This window comes from Wyeomyia smithii, chromosome 2 (genome assembly GCF_029784165.1).
Source record: "Wyeomyia smithii strain HCP4-BCI-WySm-NY-G18 chromosome 2, ASM2978416v1, whole genome shotgun sequence".
Classification (NCBI taxonomy): domain Eukaryota; kingdom Metazoa; phylum Arthropoda; class Insecta; order Diptera; family Culicidae; genus Wyeomyia; species Wyeomyia smithii.
The window spans coordinates 40,741,098-40,766,968 of record NC_073695.1 but is presented as its reverse complement, the minus strand read 5'-3'; the positions used below and the strand labels follow the sequence as shown (position 1 = coordinate 40,766,968).

Here is a 25,871-nt window from a genome sequence, read left to right as displayed (position 1 = left end):
AAGTAAAAGCAATTGAAACGACGAAAATGAAAAATGTGGCAAGAAGAAATATGAAAAAATAAAATATCAAAAGTAACAAGACTTCACATCACAGAAAAAAACAAATGTAAAAAAGACAAGAAAAACAAAAACGGACAACAAATGACACTGAGTAACCAAAGTGCAGATATAACGAAAATGACGAAAATGGTAAAATCGACTAAAGTGACAAAAACTACAAAAATGAAAAAAAATGTCAGATATGAAAAAATTGAATAACAAAAATTACAAAAATGACAAATATGATGGAATTGACTAAAAATACTAAAATTACAAAACAAACAAAAATGGCAAAATGACAAAAATATAAAAATGACAAAAATGATAAAAACGACAAAAATAACAAAACATTACCAAAACTTCAAAAATTACTAACATCACGAAAACCGTTCCCCTCCGTCTACACCCAACAAAACGACAAGAACACGTTTGAACCTTAAGCACAAAACCAGCAACCAGACCCCGCACAACACAATAGAACCAGGACCCAAGGACTACGAGCCTCTGTCCCAACTAACGACATCGTGGCTCAGCAGTACGAATCCATACATGCCATTCGACGATTATCAGACGACCATTGAACAACAAAACACAAATTGGAAATTTCATGCTAGTTTTAAGTTAGACTTAATTTCAGCTCGTAGTCGGCAGCGAGGATAAAAAATTTGCTTTAGTTTTTAAGTCATCAGATATAATTGGCGCCGTTAAACATTAAATTGTATTTGTGCCGTGTCAAATAAATGTTATGTGAAAAAAAAAATAACATCACGAAAATTGCAAAAATTCATAACAAATTACAAAAATGACAAAAATGCTGGAACTTACACAAATGACAAAAAATTCAAAACCAATGACAAAAAATACCAAAATTACAGAAAAATACAAAAGTTGCCAAAATTACAAATCTCAAAAAAATGACAAAAACGATATAACGATAAAAATGATAAAATCGATAAAAACTATCGAGCATGAGCATGAGCATGATTGACCGCCCGCGGTTGCTACTCCGCTATTGCCAGATCAGCTGTTATTACACAGAGAACCAACGGATGATGCTTGGGACTATCATTCATCCTCGATGTGTAAAAACTGGTGACCTTAATCTTTATATTAGGCAATACCAGCGCCGGCCGCATCCGAATGCAGGTCAAAGGAGGAATGTGTATAGGAATATGTTGACGTGATACTCGCTTTATTGGAAGCCGAGAACACCTCTGCACTTCCACGAGAAATCACTGGGATGTTGGAGAAAAGGGTAGGGTTTGCAGCAGGTTTCGTTTTGGTAAACGATGCGCTGAGTTCGAGTACCGGGTTCGTAAACACAAATATCGCGCCTATAAGTTCAAAATAACCTCCGCGAAAATTATTACGCGATCCGAACTCATTCTGTTTGATATACCACGGTAAAAAAAGCATGCGAGGAATCCGTACCTGCGACTAAATTGAGACAAACTAAAATATTCGAATATTTCCTTAGCAAATCATTTAGTAAGTACCGAAAAGAATATCCCATTGATTTATCTCAGCCGACTACACAATGTTACGAATGCTACAAAAGTTCTATCCACGTTAACGTCTCGCCACTTTCGTTTTCTCGGTGAGATTATACCGACAACTATATCGCGTTGATAATCTATCTGTATAAAACACGAACTCATGGAAGGTATCGACGCGTAGTCTCTAGATACTCAGTCACCCGGACATCTGGCTTTCTGCTTAACAGATCGACTAACGACGTTCGTTTGTTCTTAAAAAGCGATTTACTGATTTGAGACCAATTCATGCACGACCGCTCTATTCCTTCCTATCAATGTGTACGCGTAGGGACGCGGCGTTTTAGGTCGATTAATTTTATTTGTCTACGCAAGAGTCGCCTATTAAATACAAAAATTGGCAAAGTTCCGTGCATCAAGAGCCCCAAAAATTAAAAAAAATGCAGGTACACATATTTGCCAAAACGTAGTCTCAAATTTGCGGACAAAACGCCAAACTAGTCATAATTAAGAAATAGTATTTAAAACGATTATTCAAAAGCTAGAAAAATCGAATAATAAAGCATAAGATTCTGGTTAGGTGAAATCCATCCACCACCAGAATCATTCTAATATTTTCCTGATTAAAATCCCCCTTCCTCTCAAAACAGAAGACGTCTTTCGACATACGCGGACTTTGAAAAGAATACATCACGTAATAATTAGATCAATTGCGATATTGATTGACGTCTTTCGACATACGCGGACTTTGAAAAGAATACATCACGTTATAATTAGATAAATTGCGATATTTATCGACCGAGTTAAACTTATTCATGTGGGTTGGTATTTCGTAAAAGTGAAATAAAAAAAAATCAGCAGATCTGGAATCGCTGCTGGTATTCCTGAATAACTGATCTAGGCCACACTAATGTTAAAAGAAGCAAACTTCGTTGCTATGTTGTCCATGCCCACGTGGGAAAAGGAGAGACTGCACTAGGATCTCTTTCACCGTCGTCACCTAAATAATACAGTCTTCTCATTCTTGAATAGCCATCGCGTGAGAGTGAGATAATGAATACGATCTTATTGGAAAATTCACAGCGGTGGATCTTATTGGAAAACGCTAGCATCCGGCACGTTGGAAAGAATTGGGCTCACCTTAGCATTTATGGGTTTCGCGAGGTCGATAAAATTATAATAATACATATAAAATACTATATAATATATAAGTAAACGATGGATTATAAAATCTCCTTTGGTAGGGAAGAAAACTAGCACCTCTCTGTACTGTGTAAGATACAGTTTTACTTATTTGTCGTTACCGCCGCCATTGCGTCTTGCTGCCTTGCACCTGGATAAAATAGTATTTTCTACCCTTTATTGCAAAGCTTTGGCAAGTACTTCAACTTGCTGAGTTAACTTACATCACTAATCTTCCCTTTATCACAATTATTCTCGTTAACCCGCTCTGCAACTCATCAAAAATAAGTTTTTAATATTTTAAACACGCACAATTAAAAAAAAAACACCGTTTCGCTCAGCAGTGCACCAAGTCCTCGATAAAATCGATAAAAACTATCGAAATGTAAAAATACAAAAATAACAAAATATGTAACAAAAATTGAAAAAAAATACTGAACTGCGAAAATTGACAAATAAAAGTGAATAAAAAACGCAAAACTTGTCAAAATACCTAACAAACATGACAGATTTTTACAAAGAATTCACGAAAATTACGAAAAGGATCAAAAAAGCTGGAATGATGAAAATGATAGAATACATCAAAGTTTTTTTTTTCTTCATCTATATTATACATTATTGATAGGAAAAATATAACATCATGAAAATGTAAAAATTTTAAACGGTGACAAAAGTGACAAAAACAACAAGAACGGTCAAAATAAAAAAAAAAACAGTGTAATCACTGTTTTAAATAAATATACAAAAATACAAAAATTTACAAAAATGCCAAAAATAACAAAAAAAGACTCAAATTTATAAAATGCAAGAGAAAAACAAAAGATTAAAAAATCACAAAAAAATATAAAAACTACAGAAATTGCAACAACAACACAAATTTGAAATTTACAAAAATACAAAAGAATTACAAGAGATAATTGAAAGAAGAACTAAATACTAAAACTACAAAAAAAAAAAAAAACAGAAATAACGAAAATTATAAAAATGGCAAAAAGGGCAAAAAAATCAATAAAAAGTATAAAAATCATAGACATATGAAAAACGTTAAATGACAATAAACAACAAATATTCACAAATGAAAGTGACAACAAACCAAAACGGTCAAAATAATAAAAAAGACAAAAATTAAAAAAAAACAGGAATGACAAATAGAGTAAGTTTTCGTGTTTGGAAACAAATTTTTTTATTTCAGTTGCCAAAACTGGAACCAGGCCAAAAAAGGAAACCTTTTAATTATATTATTTAAAATAATTATATTGTTTAATTATTTATTTCAATTTATTTATTTAATTATATTATTTAATTATTTAATTATATTATTTAAGGTTATTAATATATTCAATTTGAGACTTTAAAATTATTATCAAAATTGAATTATTTATATGATTACATAGGTTTTCAATATAATCCATCGTATATAACGTACAGTAATAACGAATTTCAAATTTGTCGTCACTGTTATTCTCTCGTAGCGCTTGTACAACAGCTTCTGTGACGTCAAACTCTCTGCTCTATTTGGAGGCAAATTACTGTAAACGACGGCTGGTTTTTGATTGCCAGACCTGTTATATACGACAGTGCGTTGTTAACAGTTGGAGTCAAATACACGTTAAATTTATTTACCCATTAGTGAGAGAAATTTCACCCATTTTTAAGAAAGTTGCACGACTTTTTATTGAGTAAATGTTTTACCCATTTGACGAGTAACAGCTACCAATTGATCTTTCGACAATTTTTTAATTGATTTTCATAATTTGAATTTTTTAATTTATTTATTTTATAAGTCTTCGAAATAAAATCGTACAGACATTTCTAAAAACTAATTATTCTAAGCCTAAACATCGATTTGGTCATGTTAAAATCGTACACGTCAGAAACAATATTAAAATTACAACAACACGCGCTTTGATATATCATTCTAGGGTAACTACATTTCATCACGCTGAGCAATTCCACGAAAAACGGGCAACAAATTTGAACGACCATTTTTTATTTGGCTGAAACATTGCGTAGAAATTTTTGTGGGCAAAATATGCCGTTTTGTGCTTTTTGTTAAATTTTTTGGAACACGACTCATTTATGAGAAGCTATTGAAAAATGCTATTGAAAAATTTAAAGATATTGATGATTACAACGGGCCAAACGGTTTGTTTGATCGGTTTGACGTCTTTGGCAGATAACAATTTTGTCAATTTTGTCGAAAAAATTACACACTCTAAAGAGATTTTTTTTTATAAAAAAAGCAAAAACAAAAATTCAAAATTTATCTAAGAAAGATCATTTTTTAAAAATTAATTTTTTTCAATTAAAACTAAAAGATAACCTAAACAATGAAACCGGTTTAATCATGGAAAAATCAGGGAAAAATATAATTTTTTGAAAAACAAAAAATTTTCCACAAAAAAATATTAACACTGGAATTTGTGGAACTGCTCCGCTTGCTTCATTTGAAATACATTATGGAAAACATATACTTTGCGTGTAAACAAACAGAAAAAAGAAGACAAGAAGACCTCTCGGGGGAATTCCACCGTTACAAAATCGTTGACAGAAGAGCCCCCCACGTAACTAAGCATATGTCTACGGCATATCAATAGTGTTGGTAGTTGAGCTCGTTAGAAATCATCAGGCATAAATTGTTTTCAGATTCAGTTGAATCAGTTTCAACCCAGAACAAAAGTCCAAATCAGCTCAGTTTGTTGTGTAAATTATCGTATACTATGTACTATAAAATGTTGCCAAAAACGGAACCCTTTTGTTGCTAAAATCGAAGAGTGCCAAAAACGAAGCATTCCAAAAACGGAAAATGCTATAAACGGAAAGTATATGTCAAAAATGTTATACAAATTTAAAAAATACAAAATTCAAAAGATGAACAAAAATACAAAAATAACATTAGATTCAAAAATTACAAAAAGGAAAATTACAAAATTCACAAAAATTCCAAAAAAGATTAGTTCTTTGTCCTTTTTGATGGAAATGATAAAATTAACATATGAATTTTAAATAGGTGGAAAACTATAAATAGCAATAAACTACAAATATAACAAACCAAAAGTGGTAAAATAACATGTGTTAGAAAGGACAAAAGAGGCCAAAAAGAATTACAAAAAAAGCTAAATTAACAAAAGTTTCAAAAAACACAAGAATCCATAGGAGTTACAAGATATTCTGAAATTATAAAAAATATCAAAATTTACAAAAAATGCAGAAATGACAAAAATTGCAAAAATAACCAAAATTACAAAAAAATATACAAACAATTAACAAAATTTACAAAAATTTCAAAATTTCATAAAAAGCAAAGCCTTGGTGCTACATTCCGATTCGGAATTTGACCTTCTGTTTGTTATACACAGACTTCGCAGCCAACTGTTTAGTGTACAGGACAATTGCGGGGCTAGCGCTACGATCCTACTGACACTAACAGTCTCTCCCGAGCCTAGACTCGAACCTACGACGACTGGCTTGTTAGACCAGCATCGTACCTCGAGATCATCTGGGAGATGCAAAATTTCATAAAAGAGACAAAAATGACATAACGATAAAAATGATAAAAACTATCAAAATTTAAAAATGCAAAAAAAAACAACAAAATGGCAATAAACTACAAATATGACTACAACCTACAAAACAATGACATGGGAATACAATGATAAAGAACATCGTTAAATATTTATTCCATTCATGGGTAACTTATGACATTGAAACCTAGAATTTCTCTTTATTTGAGGACCGGAATATGACAATCTATGAACCAGTTTTATTTCCTTAGTCATAACACCACGTTCCGAAACAGAATGTTAGAAAAAGTTTGCCTTTCCTTGATGCACGTTATATGTTTCGTTAACATGCAAACAGGTAATTATTTTGAGACCTTGGAATTTAGTGCTCACAAATAATGCTTTATTACATTGCCCTATCATGAAACTGGAGCAAATCACATTATTTACCACCGAAACAGTATTAATAGCACAGTTTTTTTGTTGTTTGCATTGCGCTGCAACTTTGCATACAACATTATTGCCACGAGGGAGCGCTACATAACAATTATTTCTCGATTCGCTGTTCCACGTTTGACGATTACTGCAGTATCGATTGCTGACAAATGGACGGAAAGCTATTCGGTAGAAATACTGATACAGAAATGGACTTGAGAAATTTACTATTCATAGATCTCTGTAAAATTTAGTTATTCTTAATATTTCAGAATTGGTGATTGTATCTTCCAGTGAAATTTATTTGTTTTCTCTCTTTCTTCTATTACATTACAGACCTTGATCAACATGGCATACTGCTGTCTGGTGTTGCTCGGCAAATCGATCCAGAAGGTGGTTTTTGGAGAGCTACGAATATCGGAGCAACAGGTAAGCCAATTACGTTTCCCCATCCCTCAACTTCAACCAAGCTCACCAGCGTTGGCGCCGGAGGCTTGTCTCTTTCTAGCGCGTGAACGCCGCTGGCGTCGATCAAAAGCCGATTTGGGCTTACCGGTCGGAAACCACACCAACTGGTTTCTCGAACCAATTTCGTTAGAAAAGGAAACGTTTATAGCATCGTTAAATATAGTTTTTGGTTAATTTGAAAAACGTTAACAGGCTAAGCAGAAAGGTCAGCAAGGTTTCACTACCACCACCGGTTAGACACCGGCGCCATTCTAAGCTACCCGGCTGATTTTCTCGGCTCAAGCTCACGACATTTTGTCTGCTTGCGTCTTAGCTGAAAGCAAAACCACTCCTTCTTTTACTCGCCTAGAACCACTCACCCGATCGTGTTTCAAGTTACATTGAACTTTGTCGAAAAATGGTTACAAAATCGATTACAGAATGGTTCGCAGAGATCTGTGGCACAACTAATAAAATAAATTGATTGTGTTTCCGGCCGAAACTACAAAAACCGGTCAGTGTGTTCTTGAATTTTCAGTAGTCTTCCTTTATTTAAATAATGATAAGTATTCTGCGGCAAGGGTAGCTGTCCTTGTTTACTATTCGTATTGATCGGTGGCCTTACCCATGATCAATTCGGAAGCTGTCCGAATTTTTAATCCATGTGTGTCAATCGAAATCAGGCCTCTGAAGCGTACCGCTACAGCGGCACAGAAACACGTGCTCTTGAGAACCTTCCGTTCAGTTGGAACGGAACCCTTTGGCTTTGAGCCTGTGGAGTGCTTAGTTGTGGTGCTCGAGAATTCAACCTTGGCCTCTTTTACCGTCCGGCAAGAGATCGTAAACACAAAAGACTGGTGGTAGTCTAGGTTGCCTTATGTGTCGTTACCATAAGATACTGTCTAGCTAGAAGTTGCGCGCTGGTGATTCCAGTTTTATTGGTTTTATTTATAGATACATTTTTTTTCTTGTTTCTTTCCTTTGCAGCACATGAAGGACAAGTTTTGGAACTTTATATTCTATAAGTTCATTTTCGTGTTTGGCGTCGTCAATGTGCAGTATCTTCACGAGGTGAGTTGATGCCTCTAACACTACTAACAAACCATAACTACAATAAGAACGAATAACCGTTACAAGCCAATCCGCGTGGCAAAAGCTCTATAAAGATATTAACCCCCTAGTGCCCAATGCCGCCTTTTAGCGGGTTCCAGTCAATCCTCTCAAAAAGTTTCAATAAATACTTAAAAAGTGTTTATAATAATCCATAGTGATTTTACCGAAGCCCGTCTAGAAATTAATTTAGACACTAGAGGGTTAGAGATACTGAAAAATTAATTTGTTTATATCAGTTTAAATTTAAATCACGCGATCTGAAGCAGCAGCAGATAAAATCTTGAATCACTTTATTTCTCTAAAACATATAAAATGCAAAAGAAAGTCTCAAATGAGGCTATTCAAGCCTGCGCAGTTATACAAAATCACAAAGAATGTTTTTTTTTTCAATACATTGCAATGTACGTATATGGCCTCCAGATTTGTACACATAATCGCATTTCAAGCATCTTACATGGTCATAATTCACCAGGAGAGTTCAATTAACAGAGTAGAGTGCGAGACATATGGACCAAGTTGTAGACATTTGGAAATTTCATTAGGACCCTCATTAAAATTCAATACAAATGCTAAGATAACTTAAAAAAATCTTTAACAGAATCCACGACTTTTTAATTAGCACAATTTCGCGTAGCGATGGGTTATGCGCTCCAGGTATATTACTGAAGTGAGAATGCTTCATGAGATGTAGGTATCTAAGCTATTGACGCTTTTCGAGCCACCTGGACTGAGGAGTTAACAGAGCCCTCTCAGAACTCAATGAAACTTCGAGAGTGCGGGTGTTAAAAAAAAACTTTATTTTAAGACTGCCTACAGGCCAGACAGGCAAATCAGCAGAAACAGAAAGTCGTTATCTTGAATTTCGAAATGGCATGTGAAGTCGATTTCTGGCTTCTGGGCGCCATTGTGGTACCGGAAATATTCTTATTGGATGGTATTTGGTCATTTTCGGTTGTTTTCTTGGCACCGGAGGTCGCCATGTTAGAACTCAAATTGGTGTTTGTGTTTGTTTCTTCGCTCCTGTGTATCATTCTGGTTCTAAAAATACCCAATACTGGGTGGTATTTGGCCACTTTTGGCGAAAAACTAAAAGTTTCCATTTTGGATTCAAAAATGACATCTGTGGTCGATATTTGGTTACAGCAACCCGATCATTTTAGACTGTTTTCATAAAAATTGGTTGAAATATCTGTTTCATTTTCATTGGAGCGCTTACATGCCAAATTTAATTCTATTTGATCGATTACTTCGAGTTACTCACGAATCAGAGTTTGATTTGTTTGGAAGCCCTCTTTTCCAATCGAGGGAGGGGTATCATACTACCACAGAAATATTTTTTGCTTCCAAAAACCTTCACATGCCAAATTTCGTTCCATTTCCTGGAATAGCTCTCGAGTTATGCAGAAATTTATGTTTCTTTTGTAAGGGAGCACACTCTTTCAGGATAGGGAGGGGTGTCAAACAATCACTGAAATTTTTCTAGCTCCTGAAAACCTCCACATGCCAAGTTTGGTTCTATTTGCTTGATTAATACTCTAATTATGCAGAAATTTGTGTTTCATTTGAATGAGAGCCCTCCCTTTCAGAGGATGAGGTATGTTAAACTACAACAGAAATATGCTCCTAAAAAACCTGCACATGCCAAATTTGGTTTGATTTATTAGAATAGTTCTTGAGTTTTGCAGGAATTTATGTTTTATTTCCATGTTTGGGTGGATGAGATGCGGAAGGAGTCTCAAACCATCATAAAAAACCTTTCCGGCCCCAAAAACCCCTAATAATAATTTTCACGTCGTTCGGTTCAGTAGTTTTCATGTCTATATTGATCTGACAGACAGGACTGCATTTTTGTATGTTTAGATATATCTGATTGACGACAAGGAAAGTAGCCATTGATGATGATTTTCAGGAAAATATCTGATTTTTCATTTAAAAATATTGAAAGCAATAAATTTGAGATCTTACACCGGGAAAAAAGTATTAAAAACAAAAAATACCGTCACAAGCCAATTGAAAATAAGATTGAAAAAACGGTCATCTTAATTTTTTTCTAAATCAGGTTGTTTAGATAGAGAGCTTAGTAAAGTCTTCTGAACAAATCAACATGAGCATTCTGAGGACCTTTTCAAGGACCTAAATAACATTTGTTTATTTGCAATCGTTATTATTCGAAGAAATAACTAAGTTATTTTAACATTTTTCATGATTCTATTTGCTTAATAAGCTAGGTAATATTATAATCGTTGATAACTTTAATATAACGAAAAACGGAGCGAGAGAGGAGAGAATCTCTGATTGTTACTTAAATTTTCTTAAGAAGTTAATCAAGAAATGTTTTATAATAGGAACTCTTTCATGACTATTTTTCACGTTTTTGGCTTCTAAACGCTTACGCGAGAGAAGTTGTCAATGGATGGCTTTAAAATTGTCTGAGTTTAAAAAATATAGTAAAAATTAAATTTGAAAAAAATAAAAATGTAGTAAATTTTAAATTTTCACTGAAAAAAAGTTGGTTTTATTAACAAAAAATGATTTAAAAAAATGGTCGTCTCAGATTTTTATGGAATTTTTTTTTTAAATTCTTAGTTGCCTAATACTCTTCTAAACATTTCAAAATCCGCACTCTTAAAACAAAAAAAAAGTTTTTCCAATATTTTTTTTTCCTCAGGGCCCAAACTGAGGAACCAGCGAAAAATATAAAAGAATTAGGTTTCATGGAAAATAAATAGCTAGACATGTTTTTTGGATTAAGGATACGAAAAACCGATTTTCCCAAAAAAGTCATCGGGGCCACTTGAAAACATCATTTTCTAGAGCTGCCGCTGAAAAGAAGTTTGTTCGTAACAACATTTCCTATCATCTGAAGGGTGAGCCTCCAGGATTCCAGACTTGACGCAATTTTAGGACGCCCTAGTGTGTATATTATTTTCGTACATTTACATTGTTTTTGAATTCCGAATGTGTTCCCAGCGAGTTCGAAGTGCGTTCCCAAGTCCGCGTCCGAGTGTGTTCCCACTGAACCTATTTGTTCTATTCGTAGTTAATCTAAATTTTCTAGCACAATATGTTTTCATATAAATTCATATTAACGAATTAGCAGTTATATGCATTTCAAAACTCAAGACTCTAATAAATGCAATTACATATGGGTCATTCCATACGAAGTGACCACGAAAAAGCACAAACTGGGACACGACCATCACAGATTTTGCTCAAAGTTGGGAGAATTATTCATCTACTGTCTTTTTTGAAAAATCCCAATTTTGGTGTCGATTGGAATACCCCCCGCTCTCCAAGACCCCCCTCTTTATTGCAAAGTCGCGCAATTTTTGTCAAAAATCTCTTTTTTCTTTTTGTTACAATTCATAGACGTAAGATGTCCGAAAAATACTGATAGATGATTTTTGAAGAAAAAAAACCAAGGAATCCAAAAAAAAATATAAGTTTTGACAGGAAGTGTTGCCAGATAAATTATATTTGTATTTGAAAACTAAATTCACATTTTTCGGCAAATGCAGCCATTTTTATTTTAAATTTGATTCGTGTTCCCCACATAAGAAACAACTATCATCTCGAGAAAATATGAGCCAATCTCGTTATATAACATTTTTACGAAAGAAGTTGTAAATTTCGTTATTATTTTATTTAATAATTTATAGACGTAAGACACTCAAAAAATAGTGATAATGAATTTTGAAGAAAATAAACCAAGGAATTCAGAAAAATATTATTTTTGACCGGGAGTGTTGCCAGATAGATTATTTTTGTATTTTAAAATTAATTTGCATTTTTCGGCAAATACAGCTAATTTTATTTCAAATTTGATGGTTTCATCGTATTTTTTGGAAAATTTTACGTATTAAACTTTTATCACCCCGTGGTAATATGAGCCAATCTCGAGATATAGCATTTTTACGAAAAAAGTTTTGAATCTCGTAATTATTTTTTCGTAAAAATGTTATATCTCAAGATTGGCTCATATTACCACGGGGTGATAAGTGTTTCATACGTAAAATTTTCCAAGAAATACGATGAAACCATCAAATTTGCAATAAAATTAGCTGCATTGGCCGAAAAATGCAAATTTAATTTTAAAATACAAAAATAATCTATCTGGCAACACTTCCGGACAAAAGCAATATTTTTTCTGGATTCCTTGGTTTATTTTCCTCAAAATTCACCTATCGTTATTTTTCGGGTGTCTTACCTCTATAAATTATAAAATAAAATAATTACGAAATTTACAACTTTTTTCGTAAAAATGTTATATCTCGAGATTGGCTCATATTACCTTGGGATGATTGTTGTTTCTTATGTGAAATTTTTCAAGGAACACGAAGAAACTTAAAAAAAAATTGGCTGCATTTGCCGAAAAATGTAAATTTAGTTTTCAAACACAAAAATAATTTATCTGGCAACACTTCCGGTCAAAACTTATATTTTTTCTGAATTCCTTGGTTTTTTTTCTTCAAAAATCATCTATCAGTATTTTTCGGACATCTTACGTCTATGAATTGTAAGAAAAAGAAAAAAGAGATTTTTGACAAAAATTGCGCGACTTTGCAATAAAGAGGGGGTCCTGGAGAGCGGGGGGTATTCCAATCGACACCAAAATTGGGATTTTTCCAAAGAGACAGTAGATGAATAATTCCCCCAACTTTGAGCAAAATCTGTGATGGTCGTGTCCGAGTGGCATGTACACTTCGTATGGAATGACCCATATTCGAATGTACCTACATGGTACCAAGTATGTGAGAGTTTTTAATAGCAAATTCCGTAAAGAATGTCAATAAACTGAAGAATAATATGTTTTATTTTGCAATTTTTTTATATGATTACCAATCAGCAGAGAAATGATAGATTAACACAATTTCAAAATAAATTACAAATCACCCACCCAAAATGAACTAAAAATTGCAGTATAAATATAGGATAAAACTATCACCAATCGATTTATTGACCAATTTTACATAAGAAATGCTATATTTCAGGTTGCCAGCCTAGCGGCTTATAATTAGTGGGAATTTGGGTTCATTTTTTTCAGTGTGCATTGCTGTGAATTTTGGTGTCCCTAGCCACTACCGTTTTTCTCGGAGACTGAAATGAGTTTCCTCGTACATAACGTTAAAGCGACGAACCCGTTATACAAAAGGTGCTCAACAGCGCGTAGAAAACACTGACAAATTTCCCAGTTTTAAGCGCCGTGAATTAATTGGATGCTAAAAATGTGAAATCCCATCAATTTCATTGTTTAGAGATTAAGTTTTTATAAGCCTTTCTTTTTCATTGAGACAAAATATTACCTCACACGTTCAATCAATCGCTCGTTTTTGTTTTCGTTTTCAGGTCCTCCTCTGGGTGTCGTGGTTTTCTGTGCTTGGTTTTCTTCATTTGCTGTCGCAGCTGAGCAAGGATCGCTTCGAATACGTAAGTACATTATTACCTCGAATGCGATGAGTGCATCGCGTCTGAAGGTTAAGTAACAACTCAACAATCAATCAATCAGGTTCCCTCGGGCGTTGAGGCGGTTGCAGTGACAGTTTAACTGCGCTGGTTTGGGTAAATTTTCGTAACAAACATTTCGGACTTGAAAATGTGCCTAAATCAAAAGGCTAGAAAGAAAAACGTTTTTAACTATAAAACAAAAAATTTAAAGCATTCTGTGCCGAACACGCATCAGTACTGGACGTGTTTGGTGATCGGTCCGATAGAGTATAAAACAAAAGACGTGTGAACAAGTGTTGGCATTGTTTGCCTGGTCGAGTGAAATAAATCCGGGTTCAAGGTCGTTCCTTTGTGCAACTGTTTCGCATCGTGACTGCCAGCTGGTGCGTAAGCCGATTTGGCTGCTGGCTGGATTGTGCTACAGCAGTGGACGAGACACAAACGAGGAAAAAGAAGAAGCCATCAGTGTCAGCAAGTCGTATCGCTGTGTGGAGTGATCTCACACCTGGCTCGCTGCTGGTGGCTGTTTGGTGCTGCTGTATTGGTGCTGCTGGCTGTAACGGCTGCTACTTCGAACGATCGGACAACCAACCTTACTGGAAGGGAGAAATAAAAAGGTACGTGTTCTTGTCAGCGCTAGTGCGCTAAACATAGCGCGATGGATGTAGATCCCTCGCCTCCCGCGCCACCATCCCCGAACCCCTCTGACCCTGACCCTTCTGTTACCCCCTCCCCTGTTCATCCTTCAGTCCCCCCTCGCCCCAGGCTTTACCCAGACGGAGCCCAGGGCAGCTATACTGTTTATTTTCGGCCAAAGGCAGGACCGAAATCGAAAAAGTTGAACCTCTTGCAGATTTCTAAAGACCTGACGAAGGAGTACAAGGGCGTGACCGAAATTTCCAAGGTCCGGCCTAACAAGCTCCGTGTCGTGGTCGGTAACCTGAAAGAGGCCAACGATATAGCTTGCTCTGAGCTCTTCACACGCGAGTATCGCGTTTACATACCCGCACGAGACGTGGAGATCGACGGTGTCATAACCGATTCGAGTCTGTCCGTCGAGTGTATACTGCAAAGTGCCAAAGGGTGCTTTAAGAACAAAACGTGTCCCGAAGTAAAGGTGCTCGACTGCAAGCAATTGCGGTCAGCATCGATCATCGGTGGCAAAACAGTATACACTCCGTCAGACTCGTTTCGAGTTACGTTCGCCGGGTCTGCACTACCAAGCCACGTCTCGATCCACCGGGTTCGTCTCCCTGTGAGGCTCTACGTGCCCCGCGTCATGAACTGCCTGAATTGCAAGCAGTTAGGCCATACAGCTGCCTACTGCTGCAATAAGGCACGTTGTGGCAAGTGTGGGGAGTCTCATGCGGAAGATTCTTGCAGTGTTAACGCTGAAAAGTGTATTCACTGCGGAGAAAATCTGCATGAGCTCTCGACATGTGCGGTGTACATGCAGCGCAGGGATAAAATAAAACGGTCTCTCAAAGAGCGTTCAAAGCGTTCCTACGCTGACATGCTGAAGAAGACCGTTACCACTTCTCCCGTTACTTCGAACCCCTTCGATCTGTTGCCCTCTGAGGAAACCGATTCTGACGATTCACCAGCGGGAGCATCTTACGCCAATCCTGGGGAGTCTAGAAAGAGGAAAAGTGTTTCCTCTCCTAAACTTCCCAGAAAAGGTCCTAAGATTTCTCAAAGTGAAATGAAGGTTACAAACAAACCAAACAGTGCTGCGGAAAAACCGAAGCAAACTCCTCCTGGGCTGGCAAATTTAAAGTCCCAGAAGGAGTTCCCAGCACTGCCAGGAACATCTAAAACCCCAGTTGCTCCTTTTACACTCCCAGTTGATGAAACAAACTCTGGATTAGTGAAATTTTCTGACATTGTGGACTGGATTTTTGAAACTTTCAATGTACCCGATCCAATTAAAATTTTTCTTACAGCATTCCTCCCAACAGTTAGATCATTTTTGAAGCAGTTGACTGCCCAATGGCCTCTCCTTGCAGCGATTGTATCCTTCGATGCCTAATTCAACTGCGTATATGAAGGATTCTATCTCTGTCTTACAGTGGAATTGTAGAAGTATTTTACCAAAAATTGATTCGTTTAAAGTTTTGATAAATAAAAACAAATGCGATGCATTTTCCCTTTGTGAAACTTGGCTTACTTCAAATATTGATCTCAACTTCCATGATTTTAATATTATTCGCCTTGATCGAGACACCCCATATGGAGGAGTACTTTTAGGGATTAAAAAGTGCTATTCTTTCTATCGTATTAACCTCCCCTCGATTCCAGGCATCGAAGTTGTCGCATGTCAAATGACAATACAAGGTAAAGAGCTTTGTATTGCCTCAATATATATTCCCCCCAGAGCACAGGTTGGGCAACGGCTGCTCTTTGATTTAATAGAACTTCTTCCCTCGCCACGTTTGATTTTGGGAGACTTCAACTCTCATGGCGTGGCTTGGGGTTCCCCATACAATGATAACCGCTCCTCTTTAATCTATAACCTTTGCGATGACTTCGACATGACTATTTTAAACAACGGTGAAATGACACGTATCCCGAAACCTCCAGCGCGCCCAAGCGCTTTGGATCTATCCTTATGTTCGACGTCGCTACGGTTGGATTGCACATGGAAGGTAATCCTCGATCCTCACGGTAGCGACCATCTGCCTATTCTTATTTCAATTACTAACGGGTCAACTCGCATGCGACCAATTGACATTCCGTATGACCTCACACGAAATGTCGATTGGAAGTTATACGAGGAAATGATTTCAAAAGCGGTCGAGTCGATTCAACATCATTCACCACTTGAAGAATACAACCTCCTCGCGGGCTTGATTCTCGACGCCGCGTTGCAAGCCCAAACGAAGAAATATCCCGGCGTAACGATCAAAGAACGGCCTCCCACTCCGTGGTGGGACCAAGAGTGCTCCGATGTCTACACGCAAAGATCCGACGCGTTTAAGGCCTACCAGACGGGAGGTATACCTGGCGACTATTTACGGTATTCGGAGCTTGATACCAAGCTTAAAAGCTTGGCTAAAGCAAAGAAACGTGGATATTGGCGTCGGTTCGTGAACGAGACGTCGAGGGAGACATCGATGAGCACTCTTTGGAACACAGCCCGAAGAATGCGGAATCGCGTAACGGTCAACGAAAGCGAGGAGTCTTCAAGTAGGTGGATATTTGATTTTGCCAGGAAAGTATGTCCGGACTCTGTTCCTGAGCAAAATATTGTTCGCGATGCGTCTCCGGGCCACGACGCGATAGAATCACCTTTTACGATGGCAGAATTTTCAGTTGCCCTCCTGTCCTGTAACAATAACGCGCCTGGATTAGATAGAATCAAATTCAACTTGTTGAAGAATCTACCCGGCAATGCCAAGAGGCGCTTGTTGAACTTGTTCAATAAGTTCCTGGAGCAAAACATTGTACCGCAGGATTGGAGGCAAGTGAAGGTGATCGCCATCCAAAAACCAGGGAAACCAGCTTCTAATCACAACTCTTATAGGCCGATTGCAATGCTATCCTGTATCCGGAAATTGATGGAAAAAATGATACTCCGTCGTTTAGACCACTGGGTCGAATCAAATGGTCTACTATCAGAAACTCAATTTGGCTTCCGCCGTGCCAAAGGGACGAATGATTGTCTTGCGTTGCTTTCAACAGATATTCAGCTGGCGTATGCTCGTAAAGAACAAATGGCGTCTGCGTTCTTGGACATTAAGGGGGCTTTTGATTCCGTTTCTATTGACATTCTTTCGGGTAAACTTCACCGACAAGGATTTTCTCCAATTTTGAACAATTTTTTGCACAACTTGTTGTCCGAAAAGCACATGCATTTTACGCATGGCGATTTGGCAACTTTTCGCATTAGCTACATGGGTCTTCCCCAGGGCTCATGTTTAAGCCCCCTTCTTTACAACTTTTATGTAAATGACATCGACGAATGTCTGGCAAATTCATGCACGATAAGACAACTTGCAGACGACAGTGTAATCTCTGTTACAGGAGCCAAAGCTGCCGATTTGCAAGGACCATTGCAAGATACCTTGGACAATTTGTCTGCTTGGGCTTTACAGCTAGGTATCGAATTCTCTCCGGAGAAGACTGAGATAGTAGTTTTTTCTAGGAAGCATGAACCTGCTCAGCTTCAAACACAATTAATGGGTAAAACGATTTCTCAGGTTTTGGTACACAAATATCTTGGTGTCTGGTTCGACTCTAAAGGCACCTGGGGTTGTCACGTGAGGTATCTGATGAAAAAATGTCAACAAAGAGTGAATTTTCTTCGTACAATAACCGGACAATGGTGGGGAGCCCATCCAGGAGACCTTATAAGGCTTTACCAAACAACGATATTGTCTGTTATTGAATACGGGTGTTTCTGCTTCCGCTCCGCAGCAAACACACATTTGATCAAACTGGAGCGAATACAATATCGTTGTTTGCGTATCGCCTTAGGTTGCATGCAGTCGACCCATACGATGAGTTTGGAGGTTTTAGCTGGAGTACTACCATTGAAAAACCGCTTCTGGAGCCTGTCTTCTCGTATTCTAATCAAATGTGAGGTCTTGAACCGTCCCGTGATTGAAAATTTTGAAAGGTTAATCGAACTTAATTCTCAAACCCGTTTTATGACATTGTATTTCAATCACATGTCCCAAAATATTAACCCTTCTTCGAATATTCCAAATCGTGTCGACTTATCAAATACTTCTGATTCTACTGTGTTTTTCGATACATCCATGATAGAAGAAACTCGTGGAATCCCGGATCATTTACGCGTGCAGCAGATCCCTAAAATTTTTTCCAATAAATATCGAAACATCAACTGCGACAATATGTACTACACTGACGGATCACTTCTTGATGGGTCCACTGGCTTCGGTATCTTCAATAACAATTTAACCGTCTCCCATAAGCTCGATAATCCTGCTTCTGTTTACGTCGCAGAATTAGCTGCAATTCAGTACACCCTAGGGATTATCGAAAAAATGCCCACGGACCATTATTTCATCTTTACGGACAGTCTCAGTTCCATTGAGGCTCTCCGATCGATGAAAGATGTTAAGCACTCTCCGTATTTCCTGGGGAAAATACGGGAACATCTGAGTGCTTTATCCGAAAAATCTACTCAGATTACCTTAGCGTGGGTCCCTTCTCACTGCTCGATACCGGGTAATGAGAAAGCGGACTCTTTGGCTAAGGTGGGCGCAACAAACGGTGATATTTATGAAAGACCAATTGCCTTTAATGAATTTTTCGCACTTGTACGTCAGAATACGATCATCAGTTGGCAAAATGCTTGGACCAGAGGGGAATTGGGAAGGTGGTTACATTCCATAATCCCCAAAGTATCGACGAACCCGTGGTTCAAGGGGTTGGATGTAGGTCGGGATTTCATTTGCGTGATGTCCCGGCTTATGTCCAATCACTATAGATTTGACGCGCTCCTCCGTCGTGTTGGGCTCGGGGAAAGTGGTATCTGTGCCTGTGGTGAAGGTTATCACGACATAGAGCATGTGGTTTGGTCATGCCCTGTACACCGTGACGCCAGGTCTAAATTAATAGCTTCCCTGCAGGCCGAGGGTAGACAGCCGGCTGTTCCTGTTCGTGATGTCTTGGCGAGCCGTGACCTATCCTACATGTCCCTTATATACGTTTTCCTGAAATCCATCCACGCCCCAGTCTAGTCCCGTTCCCCTCCGTCTACACCCAACAAAACGACAAGAACACGTTTGAACCTTAAGCACAAAACCAGCAACCAGACCCCGCACAACAGAACCAGGACCCAAGGACTACGAGCCTCTGTCCCAACTCAAGACATCGTGGCTCAGCAGAACGAATCCATACATGCCATTCGACGATTATCAGACGACCATTGAACAACAAAACACTGATTGGAAATCCCATGCTAGTTTTAAGTTAGACTTAATTTCAGCTCGTAGTCGGCAGCGAGGATAAAAAATTTGCTTTAGTTTTTAAGTCATCAGATATAATTGGCGCCGTTAAACATTAAATTGTATTTGTGCCGTGTCAAATAAATGTTATGTGAAGAAAAAAAAAAAAAAAAAAAATTTAAAGGGTATGTGCTTGAGTGCACAAACGTAGGCTTGCCGTGGGACTATGGTGGGTGTAAAGATTTAATTCTGCCATAGCCATAGTATATAACACACCAAACGTACAAACACCATACACAATAATCCATGAACGTTTCACAAAAAAAAGATCGAAGGGGAGCCGAACTGTTCGCCTTGACGGTCGACCAGGGAATGATCTTCTCTCAACACGGAATGTCCTTTTATAGCGTCACTCAGTGTGGGGAACTTGGGTGATTGTGGGAAGAACAAATCACGTGGAAGCATCTCTGCTTTCTTTCTACGTCGCTTACGTTGGGTGATGAATGCGATGCCAATTGGCTGCCATTGCTAGCCAATGACTGAATGCGAGAAATCATTTCGTCTATGTTTTTGAAGTCTGCGCTAGGGAAATATACCAATCGTATGGAAATTGTATGTGGATATTCGATCTTCAAATTTTTCCGCAATTTTCACGGACTAATAAGAAAATGGTAACTAAAATTATCATGTTATACAAATCTTGTATATTTTAGCTTTCCAACGGTATATTAACTATTGAAATCGGAACAGTTGTTTGAGCGCTATTAGCATCTAAAATCTTCCATTCCGCCAACCAAAAACGTTACATGTTCAATCCAGTTTTCACAGAATGTACCTTAGTATAGTGAAGAAAGACGTAGTCCCACGTCAAAAATAAAATTAAATTGAAACCACTTATTATATGAACTCAGTACCGCCTGTACTGCCATGATTCACAGCTTGGCAGTGAGTGTCGACGTGAGAGAGTTCAACAGTTCGTTGTTTGTCTGCTGTTATTTTCTTCTGTCAGTAGCAGCGGGCGTTTCGTAACCCACTCGCAACGGCAAATTTTATAGGCAAAAAAAACTATCATGTCACGATGTGCACTTGAACGTCACGTCATACCGACCGGCCAACCAAAACAAAACAAAGCCTGACGATTGGGTGGTATTCTGTGCTGTATGTACTCAACTGTCATCGCATTCTGGCCAATAATTAGTCATAGACCTCGCCCGGTCGACCCGGTAGGGCGGTAGGTGTTGGTTCGTTGCCTTTATTGGGTCATGTGATTCATTGTATGCTAATTGGTTGATGTTTCTCGAAGGAGAAGCGCCCCGGGTGAGGCGTGCCACGTATCAGCGCCGGCTGTGGCCCACATGGGTAATGACTTGATTGTTGGAACCCCACCGGTAAGAGCGTCACTCTCGGCAGGGTAATGACGTGGCCTGTACGCAGCTGTAATTGTGCTTTTATGGTCGGTCCCGTGGTGGTACAAAACGCACTGCGGAGACCCAAACTTGAAAGATGCCACCGCTACTGGGTCTGCATGGAGGGTTTGACCATGAACTGTTCTGATTTGATCTTCCATGGGAATGGTGCTTTACTAAGTATCTTCGTGATAATCCAACGGAAATGAGATGATAATTTTCTGTTCATGCATTCATACTGTGTATTACTTTTATACCGGCCATAAATTCAAGTAATAATTTGATAACAGTGTTTTTGATGTCAGCTATTTTATAGTCAATCAGAAAGTTTATAATCATGCAAATAATATGGTTTCGATTGTGCATGGCGAAAATCGTACGATGAGTCAGTGGCAAATTGTTTGCTATTTTTGACTTTTAGTTACTAACATTCTGACAGTAATTGTGTAGTTGAAACTCAGAAAAATAAAAAACCAACACCTTACGATAAACCGATTCGTGTGCAAGTACGGATAACTAGTACAACTAGCCAGCAGCAACTAAACCTCGTCAACTTCCTATATATGAAGTTTTTCACCTTTCAAAGTCACTGCATGACATCGTGCCATCATCGGAGAATGCCATTTAGAGTAAAGCCGGTTTTGTGATGATATCTATATCCTCCGGTTTACCACAGATAGGGGCAGTACTAAAGCAAAAATCACTGCCACCAGTTGTTAGTTGCTAGCAACAGCGAGCGCAATTGACGACACTGAATAGCTTTACAGCATGCGACTGTGTGCCGCTGGTTGACCGTCAAAACACGCGTGGAAACACTAACTGAAAAGTCTGTCTAAGCACGTGAGAAAACTCTTTCGCGCAAGGATTTCCTGAAACAATATCCAACCGAAAAGCTTTTTCTTTTTTTGTGCTAAACGATGTTTGAAAACGTGACCGTTTAGTTCGGCATATAGTAACATTGGGTTTCATTGCTAGCCGATAATCGGTTATAACCCTCTTTGTAAGGCAACCAACGCACACAACACGGTTTTCTTTATACTTTCGAAGTAATCGATTTCGGGGGCCTGCATGTTGTTCAATCAAAAAACATGAGCGGAAGATGTGGCGTTTCATAGAAAAGGATGGCATATTGTATTCGACCACCCGTGCACAACCCACGAACCGTCAAAAAGATGTCTGAGAGTAGTTAATCATTCTCAATATGCAGCTCCTCGTATTTTCACACTTTTAATGATCAATAGCGTAGATTGCTACGTCTAATGCAGATCAATTAAGGTAGGAATTACACTTTTGATTATTTTATGAGAACTAATTCCGAACCAAAACATCGCCGGAAATAAATTCAATAAGAAGGTGTCTGAACAAAAATCAATCCCGAAATTATCGGTAATGGAATCTGAAGCAAGAAGAAAAATGACACACCCCGGGCAACTGCCAGCATTGATCTTGATCTTGATTCAGCAACAATGTTTGCCGCACAACCTGTCGCTCTAGTAGATACTAACCGGTTAGAAACCAGCTTCACTCAAACCCCCTTCGAAGCTCCGCTCCAACGCACGAAGTCGTTCATTTCGCAGCATAACGCCTTCACACAACTACGAACGAATGACGCAGATTCATTAATTTTAATTAAAAGCGCTAGCTTTTTTCCACCGTATCGGATTTCAGTATTTTTTACAGGAAATTTCGGTTCCGATTGATTCGATTATAAGTGACACACATTAAAGCAAGGGTTTTCTGTTTGTTTTGGTTTGTGCATTCCACAGCTTTCGTTCAGCCCCACGACGCCGGGATGGTCGCACTTTCGGCTGATCGCGCTGCTATCGGCGATCCTCACGCTGTCCGGCTTCATGCTGATCGTATCCATCGGAGTGGGCGTATTCATCAGCGGCGTCAACACGTTCGCCTTCATGGCGGCCGAGGTGAGTACCTAGGTTAAGTTAAACCCGCCGCGCCGAGGGGGTTTCTGGTCTTGGTTCTGGCAGGCGGCACTGACATGTCGTTACGCACTTAGTTAGCTGCAGTTCGCGTGTTTCTTAAGTGTTTTTTCAGTGCTTGAGATCTCAAGATCGCCAGTAGCACAATACTTTAAGGTTGGTTGAAAAATCGCTTAGTAATTTGTCGACGTATTTTGACACAAAAAACTAAAAAAATTTATGGGCGGTAATATTATTTTAAGAACTACCATGAAGTTAATAATGTTGACTAGTACTTCAACGATTTCTAAAGATTAGAAGCAAACTTAGAAAATTCAATAGTTTTTAAAGCTCTTCATTACCTCATTTCGAAAAGCAATCAATCATTCTCCTGAACATTTCCATTTGAATATATAAAAGCTTAACTCAATCCACTTATGGTGAAATCTGGCTTTTTCCTGGAATCATAGCGAAATTAACCGATAACGACAATTTGTGATTCAATTGAGTAACTAATGCGAGCACGCAATCGATCCAACGGTCACTAATAGGTCAGCAGAATGTTCTTTCGCGGGACTATAATAAAATGTGAATTGACTGCGTACATTCTTTAAGTTCAATTGCCTGTATAATGCTCGGTTTGAATCATTTCTCCTTTTGCTATCGATAACGCGATCAATTTCTAATTGAAATCAACCAGAAAATTAATTAGAATTCATACCATATGTTGGTTTACAGTCTATTATCTTGGTTATGTACCGAAAGAGTTCTCTTACTTTTAGATAAATCCGGTCACAAGAGAAATTTACATAAGCAATTCAATTCCAACGTAGTAAAAATACAGGTACCAACTGAAACTCACTTTTTGAAAATATTCATTAAAAATCGTATACGATACGTATAGATACCGACAGCTCTTGAAAATTACCCGTATATAGCGTAAATAGATTCTACATATAACGATTCGAATACTTCCTTCATAAACACGGGTTTGTTCACCTCACAACCAACATGACAGTGACGCTACTGTAAATTGAGTTTGCCGTCTGCCACTCGTATTTCAATATCATAGCACCCTAATTAACACAAAAAGAATCCTAATTAAAAATTCCCAGAACACGTATAACTTGGTAACGCAGTTGTGAAACGAATTGACAGAACAGACATGCAGAACCTGTGTGATTCGCGTATGGAAAACTTTCTCATTGATCTCCATTCTGGGATTTCATATTCAGGATTCTTTAGTTCTTTAGTACCCCTGTTGACTTTCCTCCTTACAAAAAAAATGTCTGAGAAACCTTTAATACTTCTCTTTAGTGAATTGGAATTATAGCGCGATTTTGGTTGAAGGAACGTGGTTTTAATAAGATTTATTCCTCTTGACAGAATATAAGTCCTACCTACAATAAACTGACCAGAGGTTTCAATGAATGAGACTACTTTCTATTGACAAAGTAGGTCCTCTTATAATGAAGCTGACCAGAAGAATTTTAATGCTCTCCAGAGAATCGTAATTATTGGCACGGGGAACCAGGTATTGATAAGACTCCTTTGCTCTCAGAAACCTGTAGTCCCTCTCCAGGGGAATGCAATTTGACAGTATCAGTAGAATGGAAGGACAAAAAACATCTAGGCGGTATCACAATATATCAAATTTCTCTGGTCGTAGTGATAAGTCCACATAGAGACAAAAAATCATTTTCAATTCTTTTTCCTCCTTAAAAGTGAAATGTTGCGAATCCAATGGATTTTCACCACACGATTCGCTTGCATGACTCCCAGTCCAGTGGGCAAAGCGGTCTTCTTTTTCAGGATTCCTTATCGGGAACGTCCACGGATTGCTATTTTTTCAGTTAATTTACTTTTTTTGTGAATATAAGCTTGACGCAGAGGAAAACAAATGGAGTCGTTCAAACCCGTTGTTTTTTTTCAGTCAAATCGTGACATACGGATACCAACCTATTTATATTCAAATAGATAAATACATAAACAATTGTATTGAACAGGGGAGCTTCGAAGCCGCAAAGTTCCAGAGTCCGCTTTGATAAGCGGGTGGTCGTGGGTTCGAATCTTAGTAGAATCAGGCCACGTGGTTGTCAAAGGACTTTACCATGGCTTTTTTCTCAGGCTCTTCATTACAGTAGTCCCTCTCCAGGGGAATGCAATTTGACAGTATCAGTAGAATGGAAGGAGGCTCGGTATAGTAGATCAGGTAAGCTTGAAGCAAAAGTGTAGAACCTCACACACAAGCACAGATATAAATGATAAGCGTATCACTTAATAGAGATACTGCCAATAGTGCCAACCCAAGTAACACACGTTGTCATAGAACAGTTGAGATAACTTCTCTAATACAACCTTCAGTTATAGATTTCAGTTGACATTAGGTACCTTTTCCATGACATCTCTATCACCAGAAAAGCACAAAAATTGAAGGCTACTATAACAAGTACTGGTGCTATATGAAGTATTATATAACTTTATGAAAACAAGCCAACTTGTTAGACTAAAGCTGCAAAATACATCTCGAGTACCAATACGGTAAGAAAACGCTCAAACCAAGTTAATTTCAAGTTGTAATTGCTAACTTATCAAAACCTCGTTGCCGTAGGCAAACTTCAAAATAAAAACATGTAGAACGGCGCCTATATTAGGAACAATAAAAAAAATTTGATTATGGCGTTTTGAATAATCACCGGAAAATAAGAAACAATATTAGATCAACGATTCGATGCTTGTAATACAAAGTTCTACCTTGCGCGTCAAATTTCAAAACATTGTGAAACATTGTGTTTTACTTCTGAAAAAATCATGCGCCATTCATTGGATACCGTTGGATGTTCGCTGATTTATTTAACTGCGAAGAGTCAATTTAGCCCACCACCGCATGGGCTTAGTTCGTAAACAACTATCTAGCATCTCTTTCTTACATGCGTAGTACATCGCAATTTCGTTTCTTTTTTCTTGGGTAGATCTG

The 25,871-nt window shown here is 37.9% G+C and overlaps 1 protein-coding gene across 2 annotated transcripts in view; it reads left to right on the top strand.

Annotated features, from left to right (window-relative positions):
• Positions 1 to 25,871, top strand: part of LOC129726006 (E3 ubiquitin-protein ligase AMFR-like) — an 82,371-nt gene that overhangs the window by 37,084 nt on the left and 19,416 nt on the right. For both annotated transcript variants that reach the window (XM_055682518.1, XM_055682517.1), the window contains exons 3-6: positions 6,989 to 7,081; positions 8,087 to 8,170; positions 13,559 to 13,639; positions 22,745 to 22,900. In XM_055682518.1, the coding sequence (XP_055538493.1) occupies positions 6,989 to 7,081; positions 8,087 to 8,170; positions 13,559 to 13,639; positions 22,745 to 22,900 (414 nt within the window). The remainder of the gene's footprint in view (positions 1 to 6,988; positions 7,082 to 8,086; positions 8,171 to 13,558; positions 13,640 to 22,744; positions 22,901 to 25,871) is intronic.